Source organism: Cyprinodon tularosa, unplaced genomic scaffold (assembly GCF_016077235.1).
Source record: "Cyprinodon tularosa strain WSP-4 unplaced genomic scaffold, ASM1607723v1 ctg709, whole genome shotgun sequence".
Lineage (NCBI taxonomy): Eukaryota > Metazoa > Chordata > Actinopteri > Cyprinodontiformes > Cyprinodontidae > Cyprinodon > Cyprinodon tularosa.
The window spans coordinates 147,172-172,338 of record NW_024039462.1 but is presented as its reverse complement, the minus strand read 5'-3'; the positions used below and the strand labels follow the sequence as shown (position 1 = coordinate 172,338).

The window sequence follows — 25,167 nt, the reverse complement described above, 5'->3', positions numbered from 1 at the left end:
TTATTTTCTAAGTCACTTTTTTCCCTTTTTTTCAAATTTTTTTTATTACTATTTCTAAAATTGAGTTTTATGAATCGCATTCTTGTCAAATTGTGTTTTACATATCATTTCCTTCAACTGTGAGGCCGGGCATTTTTCTGGAGGTAAAAGCAAAGATTTCTATTGGTCTGCATGGACGTTAGTAACAACATTTTTATTGGTCAAAAGCATTTACATTGGCGTGGAAGTGAAGCCAATGTGATCAGAAAAATGCTGTTTGAAAACAACGCAATTGGTCAACCCAAATCTGAAAAAGAGAAATTTAAAAGAATAAAAATGTCAAAATGATAAATCTGTAAAAATAAAAACATTTTGAAACAATAAAAATGTGATAAATTAAAATAAGAAAAAGGGATTTAAAAAAACTAAACCTGAGAAAACAGCAAAGCTACTCTCAAAACCTTCTTTTAATTAGGATTTTTCAAAGTTCAATATCTAGCTTTCATTTTTTTTCTTTCAAATTTCTATTTATAAAACATTTTCTTTCGTTCGAACAAAATAGAAGAAAATTCACTCCATAGTACAACCAGTCAACAATTAAGAGGTTTATGCCACGAATCCAGCCTTTATGGAAAAGTGGTGAGATTAAATCCATTGTTAAAAAACAGCAGTAAACCTACTTGTTTTGGGTGTTGAGCGGGGCTATGCTCTATGCTCTGTGCTTCAGTTTCAGCCGCATGCTTCCATGTGACAAACCCACTCATATACAGCCATTCTACACGAATGGTTGAAGGTCCTGCTAACACAGGGTCCTTTTAAATGAGTGGTGGTCTGCCTTCATTGATGCTGCACTAAATCTGAGTAATTTAGTAAAGCCAGTCAAGCAATCAGGATACATTCTTGAGATATAATTTCAATAGAGCAGAACTGCCCCCAGCAAATGTAGGCCGAGGCAACCATCTGCTTCATATGCTAGATCTAAAACACAAAGACAGGACATGTAGGGAAAAAAGAAAACCCTCTGGCAGATTTCGCTATAAAGTAATGATGGTACATTTTGGAGTGGCCCAGCTAGAGGTCATTACTGACTGACAAAAGGCGACAGACGCTTATGTTTAATGACCCCCAGACTCAGGAACTCTCTTCCTCTCTGTGGTTTATTTTAATTCTAAAGTCTTTTTTTAAATCGTTTAATTAATTTCCTCATTTTTTTCCATGCACTGTTAGACCGTGTACTAGTTTCTTATCAAGGACTGAGATTTATTTTGTCGAAAGGTGCCACATGAATACGTTTAGTTACCTACTTGAAGCTTATTGCCAAATAAGGTTTTTTCATTGGTTACTCTAAAATGTGCTTATTTTAATAAAAATATAAAGTAGTAAGACTCTTTACAATCTTTTATAAGCCTCTGAAAGATAACGGTCACATTTTTAATTGGAATCAAGTTTCCAAAGTAAAACGTATTTTTACTATAAACCTGAATAATTTCGAGCTGAACTATATCCTTTTTTTTTTTTCTTCTACCTGCATGTTTTAGGTGCTTTTTCCTGCCTCCACACACCTGATATTAAAACAAATGGGTGATTAACGGGATTCTGCAGCGGTTAATGGCTGGAGTAGAGCTAGGTCTACTATGCAGGACAGCAGCTTCTAAGGAGCCCCCACACTTCTCTGCTCCTAGGAATAAGTCAGCTGTGTAGGATTTGGCGTTCCTCCTCATCAGGTCGGTCAGAAGCATCAGCGAGTAGCTTATCAGCTTTGATCTGAGGAATGCAGGCAGCAGACTAAAGGACAGCAGAGGTGATCCGAATAGGAAAAAGGAAGGAGGAGAATTTCACTGCTTACATTAACTCTGACATACCAGCTGACTGATAGTGAATGATAGAAAAATATGAGCAGATTTATAGTTAAGTTCTCAACATTTATTTCTTTTTTCATTAGGAATGCATTTAAAGATGCCAATGAATCACAATGTGCATCCCTTGTGAGTCATACAGATGTCTTTTACCTTCAGGCAGACGTGAGCTCTAACTGCCTGCTCAGCGGTTTGACATTCTGCATCCGAATAAAATCAAACCACAGAATGAACACTCGGCCCGACGCTAAGGAAGTGTTGCTTTTTTCCCCCCTTTTGACGAAACAAAAACAAACGTGTGAAATCATTTGCGTCGAGCAGAACTTCAGGGTTAAGACATCTGTTCCAGTTCCCCCCTGTCTTCGCTGGTCTCATTTGTGCTTCATGAGGGCCTGGTACTCCCTCTGGTGGGAGAACAGCTGCAGGAACACCTGGTACTTCCTCTCATAGAAGCTGTGGAAGGACGAATAAACACACAAATGTAATGAAGCACTGTTATTACTAAGCCAATTAGGAAGCATAGTAAACCAAGCATTGAATACCAACTATTTCAATAAGAAAAAAAATGAAATTTTGTCTAAGAGTTACAGATTTCTATACAGTTTTTTGGATAGACTAAAGCAAAGTATTGGTCTTTAAAAAGTATATGTGGGTCTCTAAAAGTTTCTGAAAAACTCCCAGAATGCACAGCTGCTTATTTAGCTTTAGATTACCTAGAAAAGTAGGATTTATTCCCTATTGGGTCTAGATGGTGGTGGGAAATTCTGGAAGGATAGTAAGAGTCATTCCTCATTGGAGGACCTTATGCACATGCCAAGACCCTGAGAAGAAATCCAAGCAGCTTTACACATCTAAGGCCTGGTCAAAAATAGCTTAAACTCAGTCAGGTTGGGTAGAGAACATCTCCAAACAAGCATTTGTTAACTTTCGTCACATATTATCAATCAGAATTAGGTTTACACTTTAACTGAAAAGTTTTCAATCTACAGCTATGTCTTAAATAAAGGCCAGATGTCTCCTTTAGCTCCTTCATTTGCAATAAGCCGTCTATGATTAACGCTCTAATTGACCGCCAAGTTTAGGCAGGTTTGCTTTTTCAGATCATGGATTAAGGAACCCTAATTTCTCACTAATGTGAGGTTCATGTGTTAGAATGGCCTAGTCAAAGTCTCGGCTCAAATGCAACTAAGAATGAGCAAGAGTTAAAAGCTGCTGTCCATAAACTCATAAAATCAGTGACCTCTCAGGAAGGGCTGAAAACATGAAGAAGAAGAACTGGGTCTGCTTCTCAGATTAACACTGAGATCACTGTGATTGTTTTCTAGTAAACCTCTGAAGATCTTGACAAATAGGGGGATTGTTTACTAATTTGGAGACTTGTGAAGAAAAAATGGTTGTGTTAGATTTTATTAGGGGGCAGCAGAGGCTACTATAAATATTTTCCACATGTTTCTGCTCCTCGTTTAATTATCTCTGTGCTGCTTTGCATTGTTTTTTGTACATAAAAGGCTTATTAAATCCTAAAAGTTGTCATTTTCTTTCTGGAAGGTGTCCCTTTTCCCCCACTCGGATATTCTTTCCTCACCTCTGAAGCTCCAGGTCCGGCTGAACGACTCTCCCCACTTTAGCCATTTTCTTCATGGCCTCCTGAGACACAAGTTGAAAGAAACAGCGCTCCATAAATGACGATGCAGAGGCGTACGTTTAATTTCACTTCAGCCTTGACCCACTTATCTAACTAACACAATCCGACTGCGGTAATTCTGGTGTGCCACAGCTCATGGTTAATGCATGGAGGGCCCTCTCTGTTGTCTAAACTAAAAAAAATCCAGGCAGCAGAGACCCTGCAGCTGAGGGGGATCAGACACAACAACTGCCCGCAGTATTTATGGCTGAAAACAAGCAGACAGCTGCAGCCCAGTCCAAATAATAACATCTTATTTATACTTTATATGGCTCAGAGGTTATTGGGAGTTCTAGCAAAGTGAAAAAAAGATATAAACCTTTAAATTTTAATCCTATCCAGCCAGCTGAATATATAATTTATGCTCTGTTTTTCTCCAGTAGGCGGAGACACTGAGTCAGATAAAAAAAAAAACCTTTTTAAAGGGGTTCTCCACATGTTTTCCTGATCTGTATCTCCCAATAAAATCTTTTATGAGAATCCCCAGCATGCATCACTGCATGTCATATTAAATGTAAAAGCCAAAGGAGGGCTGAACTGAGTATTTATAACTGGGATACTAATAATCATGATCCTTAGGGATCTTGTTAAAACTGTATTTCCATTTTTTTATCTGGAGCTAAAATTAAAATTTGTTTTTTTCTGCAGTGGTGCTGTTTCTATACATATAAATATGGCCAACATGTGGGCTTCTCTTCGCTGCAGCAGGTCCCAAGGCCCCAATATGATGAGGGGTAAAGATTATAGACTGCAGTAGAAGTCATGCTTTGAAGGTATTGCCTTTAATTCCTTTAATCTTAATCTACAGATTGAACTGTGCTAACAAGTTATAAATGCGGTTATTGTTTAATTGTTAGTCCCTTCAACTTGTCATCATAACACAAATATTACTTTATGCTTCACTTACCGGTATGATATTTTAGTCATAAAAGTTCTCATTGCACTCTGTTGCACTGGAAACTCCAATGTAAACATTTAAGACAATAATTGTTCAGAAAAGGTCATGTAGGGTGTTAGAATCACAAAAAATGTAAAGATTTCTTAGATTTTTATTTTTTTTTTTCAGGGAAAAAAACAACAACAAATAGGTGCTGGAGTTCAATATTTTTGTTAAAGAGAAGATATACCATCTGAACAGTTCTATGGTACGTTTCATTTGAACTTGGAAGTCGAAATTTCTAATTTCCAAGTTGGAAATTTCAACTGGAATGACCAAAAGTCGGAATTACAGGTCGGAAAGTCGGTGCAACAGGATGTTACCCGACTTCTGAATTCAAGATGGATGCCACATGCTAAACTTTCTTACTTTACCCGTTTGTATAAAGTCAGTCGTTCAGGGACTACTTGTGCTTAGAGGACCACATACTTTATTGCTTTTGCCATTGGCATGGTGGCCTAATCCATACAGAATACGAGGGTCCACAAAACTGGAATTTATTTTATTTTTTTTCCAGATATTACATCACTCCAACAAACATTTACTGCTGTCGGATGAATCTGCTGGTTATTAACTTAGAAATGCTCAAGTCAGTACCAACCTAAACGCTGCTGAATATCCCCTTTTTATATATTGTTGAGGATTTGTGGTAGAGTTAAAGCTGTTATGGGGGCAAAAGCGTGAGCACAATTCAGGCATCAAACGTTTTAAAAAAAATCAACCCTTTATTCGATCATTTCATAATTTGAAGAGAGGCAGCTAGTAAATATTAATTAATAACGATTCATCCAGCACAAGCATTATAGATACTCTTCTTATTAGAACTTTTACTCTTTGTTTGCTACCTGTAGTTTGAACATTTAAATTCCAGCTAACCCAGCTCTGCAATATCAGTGTTCTGATAAAACTATGAGGTCACTGTTAAAATTAGAGATACAAATATAGGATAATCAATTACTTGCTCAATTCATTCTAAAGCTTTAAAAATCATGATTGTAATCAAACCCATTGTCTAAAAAGAAAACAAAATAAAAAAAAAAATACTGAAAATTTATTGAACATGGTTCAAGCTAATATTGGAGTTGTTGTGTAACAGATCTGTTTGTAACTGTACCTGTATGGTTCTGCAGTCCTGGGATGCACACGCGCCCAGAACCGCCGCTCCCACTAAAACGGCCTCGCTCTGATTGGGCAACACCACAGGCAGTCCTGAGAATGAAGGAATACACTCAGTATCCTTTCATATTTCAGGTCAAATTTAACTCTTTAATATTTATAGATGCACACAGGTCTGCATAATCCCTTCAGCACAAAAGTTTTATATTTGGATTTCCTTTGTTTCCCTCATTGATCTTCATGCTTTTCTTTATAATATCAGCAGAAAGTCATATGCAGTGTTTCTAAAATGGAGGATTGGGGAAAAGTATACCAGAACTAAATGTTTATTCATAAACTCCCTTTAACTCTGACCTGATTGATCTGTGCAGGCTTCACTTTAGAAGATCAAAAGGTCTAATAGTCTGAAAGCATCTCATAGACAAAGCTTTTACTTTACAGTTCCTGGCTATGATGGTTATAATTTAGGGTTATTCCTTTTTTTAGTTGTTTTATGTTTGGAACCTTTCATTTGACAATCTAATCAGTTTGTTTGTTTGTTTTTTTGTAGCAATCCTGGAAACCATTAACTTAAACTTTATCATGGGAAGCCTCGGATTTAAGGTTTCATGTGGGAAATTAGAAACTACCTTAACCTGCAAAAGCCATACAATTTAGACTGTTTTACTGATGTCTATGACTAAAACACAAAATGTTCACAATAAAGAATCTGTAATGCAGCGTACCTGTAGCGTTGGCCTGGACCTGTACAAACAGAGGGTTTTTACTCAAGCCGCCGCACAGGAAGAGGGTTCTGATGTCATGTCCTGCTTCTTTCATGGCGTCCAGGATGTGGCGCGTACCGAGCTGGAATCAGATACATAAAGAACAGTGTTATCGCACAGCTTACTCGCATAACAGCCAAGAGGTAAGGGAGGGTTATTTTAAAAAAGTAGGCTTACAGCAAGAGCTTGAATGGTAGCTAAATACAGCAGGGCCAAGTCATCCAAAGTTTGGGAGAGAGACAATCCAATCACCTGCAGGAAACAGTCACAGGAAAGACAGACAAAAGAGGGGCATCTGTAAAACAAGGCTACTGTGCTACAGATCAATCCATCCATCCATCCATTTTCTGTCATGCTTATCCCCAGCAGGGTCGCAAGGGGTGCTGGTGCCTATTTCCAGTGTTGTGCACGTTAATTTGAAAAAGTAATTAGTTATAGTTACTAGTTACTTCTCCCAAAAAGTAACTGAGTTACTAACTGAGTTACTCCACAATAAAAGTAACTAGTTACTAGTAAAAGTAACTATTGCGTTACTTTTGCGTTTCTCGCCCTCGTAACCCTCACCACCCAGCCCCCACCTTCTCGCGGTGTGTTTCCAAAGACAGCTGAATAGAGCCGACGACAAAGACAAGAACCTGCAGAGAGTTTTGCATTTATTGCAACTCAACGTAAATGACATCAGGGGGAACGCCATGTGAAGTTTTTTAACAGGGCATTCAGATCTGGTGAAATTAATAACTGGGGATGTCTAATTCTGAAATCCTGTGTGTTTGGGTTGTTATAGATACTGCAACATCTATCTATCTATCTATCTATCTATCTATCTATCTATCTATCTATCTATCTATCTATCTATCTATCTATCTATCTATCCATCTATCTATCTAGATGTATACTGTGTGTGACATAAAATATGGATCTCCATCCCTGCCACAAAGGCCATCAAAAAATGTTTAAAATAAAAAATACAGTAGGTTGAAAAGGCAGAGTATCCATCCATCCATCCATCCGTCCATCCATCCATCCATCCATCCATCCATCCATCCATCCATCCATCCATCCATCCATCCATCCATCCAGATTTCTCCCTTTCATTTGTTCCTTCACGCTCTCCATAGTTCTCCTGTGGCGCGAGCACAGGGCGTCTGTTGCGCGCCTTTAGCGAGCATGCACGTTTCCTGTCGCTTGTGCGGTGACTCGTGCCGCCTGCGCTGTGCGGAGATGCAGAGGAAACCGTATGTGATGGGGAAACACAGCTCGACGTAACACCGGTATTTCCATCAGGAAAACGCTGTTTTGCTGCTGGAGTCCTCCTCACTCTCCATCTCTCTGTGTGTGCTGTACGTTAACACCCACCAGCAGAAACACCCACCTACCCAACTGACAGACGGAATCTCACTATACATCAGCCATTCTCATCCTCCCCTCTCTCATGACAAGGCGCGCACCTCTGGATGACCTAAAAAATAATCTTTAATATCTCTTAAACAAAAGTAGCACAAATCTGCACTAACGTTGCACTAACCATTCAGTCTATTTGCAGAGTTTTTTGACGTGGGTGGGGTGTCAGCTTCTTGCAGCTGCGCATGAGTCCTATCATGAAAAAAGGTTCATTGTGCGACCTGAGTAACGCGCAGTAACGGGGTGTCTGTAATGGTAACTGCATTATAGTTACAGTCAAAGTAATTAGTTAGATTACTCGTTACTAAAACAAGGTAACGGCGTTAGGAACGCCGTTACTTTCAACGCCGTTAGTCCCATCACTGCCTATTTCTAGCTGTCTATGGGCGAGAGGCGGGGTTCACCCTGGACAGGTCACCAGTCCATTGCAGGGCAACACAGAGACAAACAGGAAAAACAACCATTCACACGCACACTCACACCTAAGGAGAATTTACAGAAACCAATTAACTTAACAGTTATGTTTTTGGACTGTGGGAGGATGTTTTTCTATACATGTCTGTGCTACAGATATTTATTTAGAGAAAAAACGTGAGAAATTATTTGAATAAGATGCTGATTTCTTTCAGGGATTCTGATAATGATCCATTGATATCACCCCGAGAGAAAAAAAAAACAAAGCTTTAATCTTATTTTTTTTTTTTTTTTTGTAAATTCACTGTAGTTTATTGAGAAATATATGCAAAGGGATCTTTGAATAATATTCATTTTTATGGTTATTTTCTAAATATTCAATCTGATTATTTCCTCTATCTCCATGGCTCAGAAGTTCATCTCTCTTTTACAATCCCTTTTATGCAGCCTGTAGGTTGTGTCACTAGCTTATTTAAACAGAGCGCTATTTTGCTGTTTTAGGATTGTAGCTCTATGTTAACACTTCTTTCCCTAATCCATTTTAATGATCCTTATTTTGACTGTGAAAATCAGACTCTAAATATTTAACAACTAACTGGTATCAGATATGTCAGATCCATATCAAGAAGAGTAATCCCAGAGCATTGTGCCACCGCCACCGTGCTCTATACACAGGGTTCCCAAACTACAGATTTTGGTAGCAGGAGTTAAATGCTGCCTCAAACGGTTCTTAAATTTCAGAGATTTGGTCCAGGACTTCTGGGAAGTTTTCTAATTTGATGTAAACCAAGGTTTAGGAAACATGATTCAAAGATTACATATGTTAAACATATATACTACACTATAAAATGAACAGCTAAATAATTAAATATCCCATTTAAATGATTAAAAGTTCTTACAAAATATATTTCTTTAAGAATAATTACTTTACCTTATATGTATAAATAAATATGGAGTGAAGTAATTAAGTGAATATCTATAGTTTTAGAGGGTCCCCAGTCTGTGTTGTTTTTTTGGGGTCACAAGCTGAGACGTTCTGGAACCTCTGCTCAATAGAGCCCATTTAGTGATGGCTGGTTATGGTTTTTGTGGTAAACTTTCCTCTTGGAATTACTGCCCAGAGATGCCTGCAAATTCTCAGTCATCTGGGTCATGGCAGCCAAAAAAAAAGGCTTAAATCAGAGGAAAACAGGCTTTCGATCAGTTTTTATGAATCGACAAAGCCTTCTGGATCAGAGTGAAAACATTTTCAGGAAAAACGGAGCGAAAGTCTGATTGCCTGTTTGGATTACAGCTCAGAGGTTTAGCTTCATCAGATTTAAATGCATATTTCTGCAATGACTGAGGGGTGAGAACTAAGCCTAGAGGAATAGACCTCTGTTTGACCTTTGAACCCTACTCATCAGTACAGAGATTGTTTGCTTGTTTAGGACAACGTGTATTGATTGGAAACTCCTGCAGCTCCTCCAGTGAAGCTGTCAGCCTTCACATCCTCCATGACCGGCGGCATCATTTGCTGTTCTCCATTTTTACCCTTAACTGCTGTCTGCTGGAGATTGTTTTTCTCCTGACTGATAACTATCCAGTTTCCCGGAGTTTTCGCCACCTCTGTAAAATAAGGGCTTTAAGTGGAAACGATGTGAATAAGCAAATGCAGAGGCCTCCTCTCGGACCAGCCCTCACCATTCCCTTCAAAGCCGGATCAGCAAGCGGTGATCTGTTCCCATGGAAATCCGGCCACACATGAAGGCTGGATCCCAGCAGGTCCACAGCAGAATGGGAGCTGGCCATCAGGGTCAAGTGGCTGTTCAGGTAGGTGTAGATGTTGGTGCCTGTGAAGGGAACCCTGGGAAGAAAAATTAAAATGTTCTAACGACACTTTCCAGAAACTTTAGAAAGCTAACATACTGTTATGGGGAAAGAAAAGTTTTCCTGATTGTTCATAAAGTTAAGGAAAAACAGCTTTTTGATCCCCAGTTATTGTCCTCTGCATGAGCTCATCAGTTTGTTTTGAGGGATCCGTCACGCACTTCATCGCCATCAGCCAGTGACCCTATCAGCCCACTAGCACAGCATACACTACATTTAGCAGCCCTCTGTTTTTAATAAAATGTGATAAATATGACACGCCTCTTCCAGCTGTTTGGAAGCATCTGTGGGAAAGACGACAATAGATGAATGATATAAGCTGACCTCTGGTTAACCTGGTTTTGCAGCTGGGTGTAAGCGGCGTGGCCCTCCACGATGTGGTCAATCTGAGGGAGGAGAGGGACAACAGGTGACACAGGGGAAAACAGGAAGGCTACCTGAGTAATAAATGAACTAAAACACATTAGGAAATAATTCGACATGCTAATTTGATTTAACCATGAAAGAAATACTAACTTATTTGTTTTTTGTTAATCATTCAAGATACAAGTTCAATTGCAGATAAACAGTAAAAATGAACCTTTTGCTACAGAATTAACTTTAAATATAAAGTTAAGTAACTAAACCCCAAATCTATGTTTTTTGTAAATGAAATATACATAGATCTATCTTTGGTACCCTGTAAATCTTAATATTTTCATGTAAACTTACTTTATTGCGCAATATTTGGTCTTAAACCGTCACCGTCTATGGCTGAAATGTGGCTACTGCAGTGGAACTGTCCTCTTAATTATCTTGACCCCCCCATTTGGTTACAGTAGACAGATTAGTGTGAGGGATTGCCTTTGAGTCAAAGAGCAATCAACTGGTTTTCCTTAGCTAGAAAACTTTGAATCAATTTGACATGTGTTGTGAATTGGCACTATATGAATAAACTGAATTGAATTTAGTGACTCAGAACTGGGAAGTCGACATGAACTCTAAATTGGTAGCGTTCCATTTTCCTGCTCGTGGACGTTTCTATTCACCATTTCCTGTATATGGCCGCTACAACCACTCTTGGAATTCAGAGTTCCTGATAAAAATAAAAAAAAAAGAAGGCCCAAACTGTGTCATTGTTCGCTAGCTTTTTTCAGTATAGTATTTTACTTATTAGATCATTTATTTATATAAAATTAAATTCAATGCCATCGTCCTGACCACATCCCCACCTAATCTCCTTAATTCTAAATGTGTTTGATTTAGTTACACTTTTGGTATCTAAACACCCTCATGTGTTAAAAGGCGACGCAGGCTTTGGTAACGGGTCCTAATTTGTTCACAGAGTTTGTCCGAATGGTCTGACCAGCCTCCCTGTGGCGCTCTGTCCTCCCTCGCTGAGCCACAGGCCTGGCACCATGGCAGACAGGTAGGGTCCCCACACTCCTGGCACAAACACAGGCTTCTCGCTGATCTGGTAATAAATGACATACATGTATAAAGAAAAAAAGAAGACTTGCAGTAAAGAAAGGAAGCCTTCAAACCACTGACCGCCATGTGACAAGTGGACGTCCCACAGATCATCGCCATGCGGGATGTGATCGGCCGACCCTTGCAGGGTAATTCGAAGCCTTGCACATCAGCACCTATAACACCTGAAAGGAGGTCAGCAATTATGAGTGAAAGGCAACATGAAATCCTTTTTAAAGAGACACTAACTGCTGGGGGTAATGTTTGCAGAGCTGGTTTGAGTTTTAGGATGGTTAGCCTACATGCAGAGCGAGGCAGGAACGACAACTAATGGTTCAGAGCGATTCGACCCCTGACCGACAACAATACGCAGCTGGCAGAGGTCCCGACCGCAGGTCGGAGGGTAGGGTTCACAGGGAGTGTAGCAACAGAGCCAAACCAGATGGTTGGGATTCCCTGAGCTGCAGGAGCGTTTCCCTCAGCCCCTGAAGGCAAAGAAGGAAGCAGAGACAGAAACTATTCCCCCTCCCTCCTTCAAACCGCAGAGGTAACAAATTGTCTCCTGTCAAGGCCTAATGCCTGAAAACATGCAGATATATCATCCAACTGGAAAAATATTCTACTTTTAGCAACCATGAGGGCTTTTTCTTTTGCTTTTTTTAAATCAGTTTGTTTTTTAAAAAAACAAAAAATATTCTGGAATGTTTTGATTTTTACCTTCAACATACATTGTTCCCACACCACTTGCCCTTACTGCAAGGGCACTGCTTTATTTTGAACACTAACCCAAATTATTTTCTGCAGGGTCCCACAGTCTGCTGCTGTTGATCAAAAAAGTAAGTTCATGGATCTTAGTTTCTACGTTTGCTACCTAATCAATAGCGAGGGATGGTGCTCTGGTTTCAAACATTGCAGTGATTCGCAACCGCTCAAAAAAAGGACATATTCAGAACTGCAAAGGTTATATATACATACATACATGTTATATATATATATATATATATATATATATATATATATATATATATATATATATATATATATATATATATATATATATATAAAGAAATAAATATATACACATATATATATATACATATGTTTATATACACATATATATACACACACACATATATATATATATATACACATATAAATACATATATATACATATATAAATATACACATTTGTATATATATATATATATATATATATATATATATATATATATGTATATATACACACACATATATATATATATATATTGTAAAAGAAGATTTAGTTTAATGAATCATATCAAAACAGCGCAAGTGTCTTAAAGTGGATTATTTGGATGACCACTGGAGAAGTCAGAAAGACAGACGTAAAAAAAATAGATCAAATTTAAGTCAGATATTTTCATATTTTGGTGACCTTTATTTGTTTTTTTTTTGTTTTTTTCATGAATGTTAATCAGAGAATACTTATACTATTATATATTTTATGTTGGTAGAAATGCTAAACAACTGTGCAATTAAAAATTTTACAGATAAAGAATTACAGGGATTTATGCAGTATTACAGGCTTCAGCATCCGTTTCATTGTGCAAAATGTAAATGTTCAACCTGAACAAAAAGTTGTTTCTAAAAGGTGTAACGTCTAACTGTATATTTCTTCCAGAGCAGCACTCTTACATATAGCATACAACACATCTCATTAAGTTTTATCATTTTGTTTTTTTATTCTAAGTAGACAAAATCACTTAAATTAAAAGTAAACTAATGGAAAGAAATTGCTGCTGTAATCTCTTATTCCTTTAATAAGCTATGCAACTTTGTATGACCCCCGGTTGGATACAAATTTAATGTTGGTGTGTGGTCTCACTGAGCACATCTAATGTTACTCACAGTGGTCGTCAGTGAACTCAGGGGTCTTGTGTGTTTGCCCAGACATATGAAAAATTAGAGGGGGAAAAAAAGCCATACCAGCCTTAACATAGTCTTGGTATAACAGTCCCACAAAATTGTTTCAACCATAACAATCTTCTAAAGCTTAATGAATATAACTACTTTCAGGATGCTTATCTAATGTGCCTGAAAGCCCATCAAAATTAGGGGGCGGGTTAACGCGAATCGAGTCTCTGTAATCGATTTGCTTTGCCTTAATCTGCAGGGTGACCAATCAGGTGTTAGATAACCGCCCCCAAACTTTGATGGGTGAGTTTGACAGATTCTTTTAATGGTTTTAATGCACTGCGACACAGGACCATGAAATAATTAAATGCACACTGAAATAATTATATATATATTTTTTAATAAAATTAAGATGTATTTTATTAAATTAATGACACATTTATATATTTAATTCCTTATTTATTTAATGAATTACACATTTAATTAATTGTTTATCGCTGCATTTATTTATTTAATTGTGGCACTTTATATTAGTGACGAGGTTTTAATTAATGAATGACACATTTATTTATTTATTTAATTCCAAATTTAATTAATTATTGACACATTTAATAATTTATTTAATGCTGTATTTATTTATTTAATTTTGGCACTTTTATCCTCCATAATGAAAACCTTTACCACTAGGAATAAAGATCCATATTTATGGGGGGGGGGGAATTAAATTAAAATGCACAAGCTTTAGTATTGTGTCCAGGGGATCATAGATTTCAAATGAGCATAATGAAAAACTAAAAATCTCCCTTTTTAAGGCCGAACTAAAGACTTAATTCCTAGCAATGTATTTTTAATGTACTGATATATAATAAATCCATAAATATATGTATTTTGCTCCGTCTGTTAATCTTATTGCTATTGATTTTAGAGCATGCTATAAGGATATCTGGCCAATATTCAGACATCCCCTATCAAACTCTTAAAATAGCCTGCTTGGCGGGACCCTTTTTACTATTCTGATTGTGAAAACTTGTGGTACACATCGTGCACCGTGTTGCAATCCGTGAATGATGTGTGAATAAAATAAATAAATAATAGAACTGTTATCGTAAATGTGTATAATAAATACAGCTGAAATAAATGCTGTTTTCTTTCTCACATTTCAAAGAACGTTTCAATAAGAAGCTGATATTTATACCTTTTACTTATGGAGGGTTTAGTCCATGAGAAGATGTAGCTTTAAGCAAAAGCTGTTATATTAAGTTTCCAGAAAGAGAAAAAAAGAACTTAAAAATGGCGCCTTCTGATTCTATTTGTCCCTTTTTTTCCTTAGATGGTCATAAATTGATCAAACTAAAAGAAAAGTGGTAAATATGATTAAATACTTAAACTATACTGATAGAGGGAAATGTGCAGTTTTATCTAAACTGTTGTTAAGCATTTGAGCTGTTCAGTGACAATAAGATAGCCTGGGTGCCATTCCGAACTTAGTCCCGCCCACAAAGTTTGAGGTCGGGAAGTTCGGTCTGGCTCTGCTCTATAGTAGCGCGAGTATTAAAGCCCACTGTCAGGCGATCCAATCAAATTGTCAGGGTGGGCTTTATACGATGATGGACAGATGACCAACAGTAACGTAATCAACCACGTGACCAAAGCGCGCTTGAGTGACAACAATAATGGCTGCCGCTGGAGAGTTTAGGTGAGTAGATTCTGCTATTAGGTCTGTTCTAGAAGATATCGACAGCAAATTAATTTTAAAAGAGGAACAGAGAAACGCGATCAAGTCTCATCTTCTTATTATAGGCGTGCAACTGCACGCTTTGTTTTTTGTGGGCAACAACTATGCCTCGCTTAACATACGTCACGCACTCCGTTGCTCTTATTGGTTGTAGGTCTATCCAATTGAGTGCAGAGGCATTTTTTTTCCTGGTTCGTTCGAAACACGCCCCATAATCACAGCTCTATGGAGCAGTATCAGACTCATATTCTGACTAGAATTGAGTCGGACTACGTCAGGCTAACAATAAGATGCTTTCCTGGTATCATGGGCGCAAAGGTCAGACACCTGTGGATTTTGACTCATCTCCCTGAGCTTCCCTGCTTAGCCAGAGCCGTAATGCAGACGAGGAACATAGATTTGTTAGTTTGTCATAAATATCTGTTTTTAAAAAAAAACACAGTTAGCAGCAATCACAACAGAAAAAAGTTATGTAGGAACCATCCAGAACAGAAAGGCGCCTCATGAGGCGGAGCTGCTGGCCTAGTAATCATGAGGCCCTGCATTTGAACTCAGCTCTTTGGGGGCTGTTAAAGGCGGCTAACACCGCTCCAAAAACACAGCATCCAAATACTAATTTCCAGACCAGTTGCAAAATAATTTTAGCTTGTTTTCTTTTGTTTTTCTTCAACTATTTTAAACATAAAAAGGCTCACTGGAGTATTTCAATCGAGGTAAAAAAAAAACTCATAGCAACCAACTCATTTTTCTGCATGCAAAGAGATTTAGAGTTTGAGTTAATTTGACAATATTAAGAGTTAGAAATCCATGACTAGGCTCTTTTACCTTAAGGGAGGCATTCTCTGTGTATTAAATAAAGGGAAATGATTACAGCTTGTATTTCTGACTGCATGAAGGTGTTTTTTCTGTGCAGAAATGTTTCTCAGTATAGGTAGTTTTCCACTTTCCAGTACTACAGGTCCTCTGTGTTTGTCTGTGCATGTGCAGAGCTTCAGCCAAGCGGGTTAGGAAAATAAACACAATGCTCTTACAGCTGCAGAACCTGTCCTGGAAGTTTACAACCAGAAACAAGAATTGGAAGTATTTTTCCAGAGTTTTTTTTTTTTTGAGTGATCATTTTTGCAGCATTTAGTGATCTGATTTGGTTGCCAGACACAAATTATTGTGCTAAAATATTCTCCTCTGAGGTTTCTCAGTGAGCAGATTTGGTAAAAATAAGAGGCTTCCATTTGGGAATGATGTTTTTAGGCTGCTGTGCTGTGCTGGGTGTTACCTAAGCCTCCAGCATGAGCATCAATGAGTGAAGCACCAACTGCTGTTGCTGGGTTCAAACCCAAATCTGCTGCAGCCTCTGGAGTCAGGCCTTCTGCCAGCGGACTCCCTGGAGAACACGTCAAGCTGCCTGGATGGGAAATTATTAACAAGGGAGAGAAGATAAGGATCAAAGAGAATAAAACAAATTAATGAGAGAGAAGAGGATTTGTTTATTTGTTAAATAGATGTTCTTGCCTATTTTGGAGAAATTGTTTTCCAGGAGATCCTCCAGGCCAATGCTAGTCCAAAAGCTGGAATCCCATCCATCTGGAGGGCAGTAGGTCCATTTACAAACTAGAGTACATAAAGATCTGAGGAACAGCATGAGAAAAAGATCATCAAGTATTCAGCAGCACTTATCATCTCCTGCAGAGGCGACAGGATCAAAACATTTGGATCACAGTAAAACAGTCTGATTAGTCCCATTTCTCTAATTTTGGAAGAAGAAAAAAACCTTGAAATGAGATCGGCATCCTTAAAACAAAGAACCATATCAGGAAACAGATTTTCCATAGAAAGAACAGTTTGGGATCTACAGTATATAATCACATTAAAAGAACATACCAAGCAGAAGTTTTTGTTCCTTTTGAGATTTCAGTGTATTTTAGTTTAAAGCTATAAACATACATGATGTTTGCAACAACATTTAAGAGAAACAGCGCTCGGTCGAGATCAGATATAAACCGAGGTTTTTGGCCTGTAGGCAGAATGCTATGAACTTAGAAAGAGGGGCATGGTGTTGGCAGTATCATGCTGTGGGTGTGCTTTTTTTCAGCAGGATCACCAAAGTGAGAGTCCAATACTGGAAAACTACCTGCAAGAGGAGAGGTTCCCAAACTGGAGGTCAGGACCACCTGAGGGATTGTTGGACATAAAGTCTGGGGTCATAAGATGGATTTCACAGTTCTTTTTATATGATCCATGAGCCGTATGGTGGGAGAAAATATATAATCTAGTACATAAATGGGAAAAAAAGTAAGGATTCAAACCGGTCCTTGAAATTCTGGAAAGTTTCCTAAAACAGCCTAAAAAAACAGAAGTAGCAGGAAATAAATTCAGCCACTAACGGCCTTTCCATTACAAATATGTGCAAAACTATGTCAGTTTCCATCTAATTTCTAAAATCTATCTTTTCCCTGTTGCAATATTTCCATTAAACAAAAAATACAGTTAAGATTGTATGTGAATACATTTGTTTTATGCGAAAACTCCCAAAAAGAACATGACAGCGGAGGATGTAAATACATGAGATATATCCATGTTTCAGCCGCGGCTCTAGTGCTCATCCTCACAAACTAAATGTAAAAAATAGTCCCCCTATAAATCCAAATATGCAGCGGCATCGTCCTCCAACTCAGTAAGGTTTCATCGCAATTTAGCAAAATATAAAAATTTTGCTAATCCCGATGAAGTGTAAAAACCTTTCATTGAAAAATATAAGTTTATTCAAAATTGCATGTTTTCCGTTTGGCAAAGAAAATTTGTCCTGGAAAGTTCTGTAAAGTTTTTGAATTTGTGTGAGAAACCCGTAGATGAATGTGACATTTATTTATCTAAAATATGTATGGAATGTAGGGCGACAGACTGGCTATACAGAATAAGTGGAAGAAGACGGACAGATAGATAGTATGTATTTTTAGGGGGTTCCCTGTCTGCTGTGTTGTTATTTTTGGGGTCACAAGCAGACATGTTTGGGAATCTCTATGCTAGAGGCACCAAAAGATTTTTTTTTTTTTTCAAACTCACAGTTATGCATTTCTTTGTTTTTTTTCCATATTAAATCACAATAAAACTGATTAAAATACAATGAAAGGTTGAAACATTATGAATTTGCATAAATAAATAACAGAGCAGACCTTGTTAAGGAACCTGTAGCTTTCCAGGACAAGAAGTCTGGTAGATCGAAAAAATGAGCCGCTCTGTCCCAACAGCTTTCCTTTAGATTCTGACAAAGAGACAAAAATAATCTGTAGTTTCTAACCACTGATTTAAAAAGAGATGAAAACATATCAGTACAGTATTAGCAGAACATTACATTTTCTGTGTGATGGATGCAAACCAAGGCATTTGGGAAAATAATGTCCTCATGCAGATGGTACCTCATCTATTTTCCTGAACTTTACCAGACAGTTCAAAGAGCAACAATAAAACAAACAGAGTGCAGCGGATGGATCATTGACCTTACTCACCTCTTTTAGCCAGAGAAGCTTTGGGGGTTGCAGTTCTTGGGACATGACCCCCCCGACCTTGCTCAGGACCCTGTGTCCGGTGTTTGTTATCCGAACTGCCTGCTCTGCAGCACGATGGTCCATCCACATCACCACGTTCTTCTGTGGGTCCCCTGAAAAAATAAAATAAAATCAGGAGAGACCAATACCTTCATTTAGTTAGGATAGATAAGACATGAATCTACTCATTAATCACTACTGTCACTACAGTGTAACACCATTACAAGCTGCTTGTTTCATCTAGCTGAGAACCTTGGCCTCAGTGTAAAATAATGATTTCTCCTTTAAATCATCAATGCAGTTTCATATGATATATCAGACAGTTGGACTGAGCATAGATCTTTATACTCAATACAGCCCACAGACTAAGGACTGGAAATGAAATGTAGCAAACTAACACCTAAACACTCACCCTCCTGAGTGACTGGAACAGGCTGAAAGCTTTTATCCAACACCACAAGAGAGCAGGTAGCATCAAAGCCAATGCCCCGAACATGGCTGCTCTGCACACCACTGGTAACTTTCTGCAATCAAATAGTGACAATTGGAAAACTGCACATAATAATACAACTAGTTACTGTAAACTGAGTAGGGGGGATCAAATACAAGATTAGGTGTTGTCCCATCATTTGTCATACATATTATACAGAAAAAATTACAAAATAAAATATATTTCCCCTAAAAATTGCAACTTTGAAGGACCATGAGATAAATAATGCCCTCTCAACCAGGTGTGTTTTAATGCTAGCAAATTTGCAGCTAATTGATAATGGGCTAATACAACATATTAACACCCAATCATTGTGTTTTGGGATAATGTGGTGCTAAATCGATGTCAAAATGTCAACAAAAAACGTGCTAATCAGTAATGAACATGTCAGGTGTGATTTCACATAACAAATACTCAATTAAAGCATTAGCTAAAGCAAACTAATAAACTGTTTAAGGAAACTATAGGAGCTAGCCAGAATAATAAGTAAATGTTAGCTTAAGTCAACAGAATGCAAAATATAAAATAGGATACTAAGGAAAATATAAGTAGTGGAAAATGGAACAACATAAAGGGAAACTGTTAGCATGGCATCATTTTCATTTCATTTTGTATCATTTTCGTTATGGCCCATTGGTATAAAAAAAAATCAAAATAATTTGTTTTATTAAGACAATTTATCTTTTTGATAACTTTTATCTCAGAATTCTGACTTTTTTCTCAGAATTCTAATTTTAATCTCAGAATTCAGATTTTTTTTCTCAGAGTTCATACTTTAATCTCAGAATTCTGAATTTAATCTCAGAATTCTGACTTTAATCTCAGAATTCTGACTTTTTTCTCAGAATTCTGACTTTAATCTCAGAACTATGACTTTAATCTCAAATTTCTAACTTTAATCTCAGAATTCTGCCTTTTTTCTCAGAATTCTGTCTTTTTTCTCAGAATTCTAACTTTAATCTCAGAAGACTTTTTTTCTCTAAATTGTGACTTTTTTGCAGATTTCTAACTTTAATCTCAGAATTCTGACTTTAATATAAAAATTCTGACTTTTTTCTCAGAGTTCTAACTTTAATCTAAGAATTCTGACTTTTTTCCCATAATAAATTGAAATAAAATGTAAAAATCATTTAACTTTTTTTTCAGTGGCCCTAATCCTCTTCTGTATCCATGTCATGGATGAAGATTTTTTTTTTTTCTTTACACTAATTACACTTTTCTCTAATTATTTTTGGACCATTTCTCGCTGTGATGTCTTCCTACCTTGACCACTGAGCAGCATTTCTGCCATATTTCTGTGGAGGACTGGACATAGTGATCAGGCTGGGGACTCCAGATGGAGATGGGTTCCTCTGCAGTGGTCCTCAGGAGTCCATCTCTAGTCACCAGTGCGGCTCTCACACTGGCAGTGCCCACATCCACTCCAACATAAAACACCTCTGCCATGAGGAGGAGCTGAGGATCCTCCAGTCAAATATTAACCAAGATGCACTGTCCATGTCAAAAGGCAGAGAATAAATGTAATCATCACACACTAGATTCCATTAAATGTATGCATTCTATCTACTCTTCGATTAGCATTAATTTAACGACTTATTTATTATTTAGAGAGAAAAAATAAAGACTAAAACTATCATTTAAATACATATTTTCTGCAGCACTGTTATCATTGCGGACACTTGTCCTCGGTTTAGAGATAACAGTGCTGCAGATTTTCAGCAATCAAAGGCGCAGATTATCCTTTAATCACGCATGAATAACAAACAAATAACGGCGTTTTGCTCTCACACTACGACAATACTTTGAAGCCTTCCCCTAAGGACAAATTATCAGTTTAAGGCGGAAAAAAAACGAGCAAAACTGTACAAGTTCCTACCATGAACTTTGATATGTACAGAACGGTGGATAAGACGGAAGGCGAAAGCGCCCAAAAAGGGGGGAGTCGCTTTTTTTGGTCACCTTTCGTTGAAGCGGAAAAAACGCAGAAATCATTTAGTCTAACGAAGCCAGGTGGAAATAAATTATTTTCACGTGCAGAGGAATTGTTAGCTTTGATATGGGTTTTATAGAAAATATATTTTTGTAAATTGTTTATTTACTTATTGATCGGTTGATTTACCTATCTATCTATTGATAACATCTGCTATAATGGGGAGTAGTCTTGATATACTATTAATGGGGAACCTTTAAGAGATCAAACATGACTTGATTTAACCTTTTAAACTCTTTAGCTCTAAAATGAATATTTATCATATAGTTATATCTACATTTTGGAAGCAGACACCTTTGACCTAAATTCAGGCAGAAAATAAGATTAAAAATGTGTGTCTGAGGATGATGATATTCTGTGACATGATGAAGGTTTCTGAAATGCATCACCAGTCTCTAAAAGTAATTTATTGATGTTTTAATTCAATTCAGTTTATTTATATAAAGCCAATTCACATTACATGTTGTCTCAAGGCACTTTAGAGTTCAACAGATCATACAGTCAAATTGATTCAAAGTTTTCTATCTAAGAAAAACCAGTTGATTGCATCGACTCATTGACTCGAATGCAATCCCTCACACTAAGCATGCTTGTAGAGACAGTGGAATGGAAAAGCTCCCTTTTAACAGGAAGAAACCTCCAGCAGAACCAGGCTCAGGGTGAGCAGCCATCTGCCAAGACCAACTGGGGTTCAAGAAGACAGAAGCAGACATACAAAAAGCAGCTTTAAAGGCGGCCCCGTCCTGGAAACACACAGCCAGGCAGACAAGCTCCGAGCCAAACCTCATGTCAAAGGATGAAGAGAGCACATCCAGCCAGTCACAGTCAGAGAAACAGGACTACACCTGAAAACAGGCAGATCTCCAACATCTATAAACAAAGGTATTGATGGCAGCAGCTCAGCTGATATTTCTCTCCAGGATGGAGTCACAGCCAAACTCGAACAGACGAGGCAAAGCTACTATGAGAAAAAGCAGAGAGAGCATAACGTTAGAGATTGAACTAACAGATTCTGCAGAGAAGGAGAATATATTTAGAATGAAGCAGAATGATGAAATAGGGGTCCCTATGTCCTCCAGCAGTCTAAGCCTATAGCAGCATTACTATAGAGATAGCTCAGGATAACCTGAGCTGCTCTACAAGCTTTATCAAAAAGGAAAGTTTTAAGCCTACCATTAAAAATAGATAAGGTGTCTGCCTCACAGACTTCCAGCATACCAATAATAAGTATATGACCTACTAAACTTCAAAATGGAATCCAAGTGGGGAAAGATTTGCAATAATTTCTGCTTAGCAACATAGTATTGTGCAAGTTTTACAAAACCCCTTATACCTTAAAGTATGCTTCAGATATGAGCTCAACCTTCTAGTAGTACTTTTAGCAAACAAATGAGAGAAATTACTATAATCATCCCTGCTGGAATTTGACCTAAATTCAACATACAATAAAATTCAGACTATGAGCCTTGTTTGTTAAAACAGGTTTATGAGCCCTGCAACTGTAAAGCAATACAAAATGTAATATACAAAACGTTTTGAGCAAGTGGTAGTACAGATAGCTAATGAGCTTTTTTAGTGTTTTATATATATACATTTAGGAGGAAAAATTGACGGGGTAACATTAAGCTGAGCTACGGAAGCCTAGTGAGTACACTGGTCAAAAATAATCCAAATTTTACTCAAATTAAGTTCATGCAAACACAAAATTAGAAATAATCAATAAAAATGTATTGTCCAGTCCTACTTTAATTTAAAACTGCCTTTCTCTTATTTTCTGTTGAATCTGTGATATTTATCACAAAAACCTGTAAAAAATAGTAAAGAATCTCTGTATATATTTTTAAAAATAAAAGAAACGTATAAATAAATAATGCTTTTCTGTTTATATAGTGGTAATAATATATTATCTACTGCTTAATTGTTTTGATTTTGACACTTTGGCTGAAGCAAAGATTACAAAAAACACCAAAGCAAAATTATACATTTCCAATCCCTTATTTTATTATTAATGTTTGTTTGTTTTTAACAGAATTTCAAGCCCTTTAAATACTTTTCCTTTTTTTTACTATGAAGTCTAACAAGCTTGGGTGGGGTCCCTATTCAGACATGCTCAACATGCCTCTTGGGGTTTGCTAATTTGAGTTTTGCAACAGTGTGTTTTCTTAAAAAGGATGGTGGCCGTTGCATCTTCCTTCTTCCCCCTAAGACAATTTGTGTTTTTCACAGTTAAAATTTTTCCCAAAGAGCCAAATTTGTATTTTTTTGCAAGAAAATCTAAAATACCTCCTTCTTCTACTCAACGGGAAGCAACAAGTAGGCGAGGGTAGGAGTGAGCAACTCATTGACTCTAAAAATAAAATAAAATGGCGGTAACTGACATATTCTATGGCTTCTAAGCTAAGCTATTCTCTGTACACATGATCAGGTACAGGAAATGGAGTGGATATTAAGGAAGCAGTTTATCCCAAATATAAAAAAGGACAATCTTCCATTAAGTAGAAGCTGAGTACAGAGAGCTGGTGAAACCCTTTTTGGCATGGAGTGGACGTGAACAAAACAAAGGAGATGATTGTAGATTTCAGAAGAAAAAGGAACAAGTTGACACCTAATAACATAAAGGGAGAAGAAATGGAGGTGGTTGAGGAATACAAATGCCTTGGTGTTCACATAGACAACAAACTAGACTGTAGACACTATTGTTAAGCTGTTTAGAGAAGGGACAGAGCAGATACTTCCTAAGGAAGCTTAGGTCCTTCGGTATTTGCAGCAAGATGCTACTTATCTTCTATAAGGCTGTTGTGGAGAGTCTGATCTCTTCTGCTATGGACTGCCAGGGTAACAGCATTAGAGCTAATGATTCAAAAAAGCTAAACAAGCTAATGAAGAAGGTCAGCTCTGTTCTAGGAGCTCTTCTCTACAACCTCTGCAGATAATTCACAAAGAGGAATTCTTCATAAAGTTAAAATAACATTTCGGACAACAGGAGGCATCCTCTTCAGAAGTTTTCAAACAACAACAGAGTGTCTTCAGTCAGGCTTCTCTAGATCCAGTGCAAGAAAGATCGATACAGAAGATCCTTTCTGCCCACAGTTATCAACACGTACAACACCTGTTTAAACCATAACCTATGAGTTGCTGCAACATTTCATTTCCCTTTGGGAAAATAAAGTATTTGTGAGCTGAATCTGAAGAAATATGTTAAAGACTACATTTTAAAATAAAAGTCAATGGTAGCAAATTCTGGATGAATGGGATATTAGTCAAGGTGTTTACATTGTGCTAAATGTTCTCTGGAAGAACATTACAGGAAAAAGTCAGTCCAGAATATGGAGAACTAGTGTTTTTACATTTACTAATGACAGTTTTCAACATTTGCTGTTGGTGCTGATATATTACCCTAAGCCAGTGGAATAATATATAAGATCAACTTCAACTAAAATCAATATCTAAATGGGAGATTTGGACTTAAGTTTGGGTGTTCAAAAATTACAACTGTCCCCCAAAACATATCAAAGCCGTTTAAGAAGTAAGTAAACCGTCAGAATTATGCTTAAGGGCCGGTTTTCTAAAGACCCAAACCACTTTAGGTCAATGAAAGGAAACCAAAAAGTTTATGCAGTTTACATTGGCTGTTAAAGTTCTGTCAAAGAGAGAAGTCAAAAATCTGGACAGAATTAGATCAAACGAAGGTTGACCACTAGTGGTCAGGGAGAAAAACATCCAGAGAGACGTTTGATCAGACATTGGTCAGGTTGCAATGTTATATTTAAGGCTTTATGTCTAAGGCTGCCCTTGCATCACAGAATGATGCTTTCTTCAGAATTCTACATCTACAGTAGATCACCTCCAACCCTTTCAAAGCAGGTCATTTTTAGACAAATCCTGTTTGTCCAAAAATGACCACATACAAAACTGAAATGCAAGAGCAATAATGAAAATATAAAATGTTGATCTTATTTTAAATAAATGTTACTTAGCATTTTCAATGACTTGCTTAACATTTATTCATCTATCTTCATACACTGCAACAGACTGAAATCTACATAAG

At 37.3% G+C, this 25,167-nt stretch overlaps 1 protein-coding gene across 1 annotated transcript; it reads right to left on the bottom strand.

Annotated features, from left to right (window-relative positions):
• Nucleotides 1-1,880: 1,880 nt before the first annotated feature.
• On the bottom strand, nt 1,881-21,075 carry fggy (FGGY carbohydrate kinase domain containing). The gene is made up of 16 exons (XM_038268685.1): nt 21,006-21,075; nt 20,393-20,620; nt 19,052-19,163; nt 18,601-18,752; nt 18,268-18,356; nt 16,607-16,722; nt 16,371-16,499; nt 11,551-11,654; nt 11,366-11,473; nt 10,345-10,406; nt 9,835-9,997; nt 6,514-6,588; nt 6,298-6,418; nt 5,571-5,665; nt 3,421-3,482; nt 1,881-2,288 (listed from the first exon to the last, which is right to left on the bottom strand). Exons 2-16 carry the CDS (start codon nt 20,573-20,575, stop codon nt 2,207-2,209), a joined length of 1,653 nt encoding a protein of 550 aa, XP_038124613.1. The 5' UTR covers nt 20,576-20,620; nt 21,006-21,075; the 3' UTR covers nt 1,881-2,206.
• Nucleotides 21,076-25,167: the final 4,092 nt, after the last annotated feature.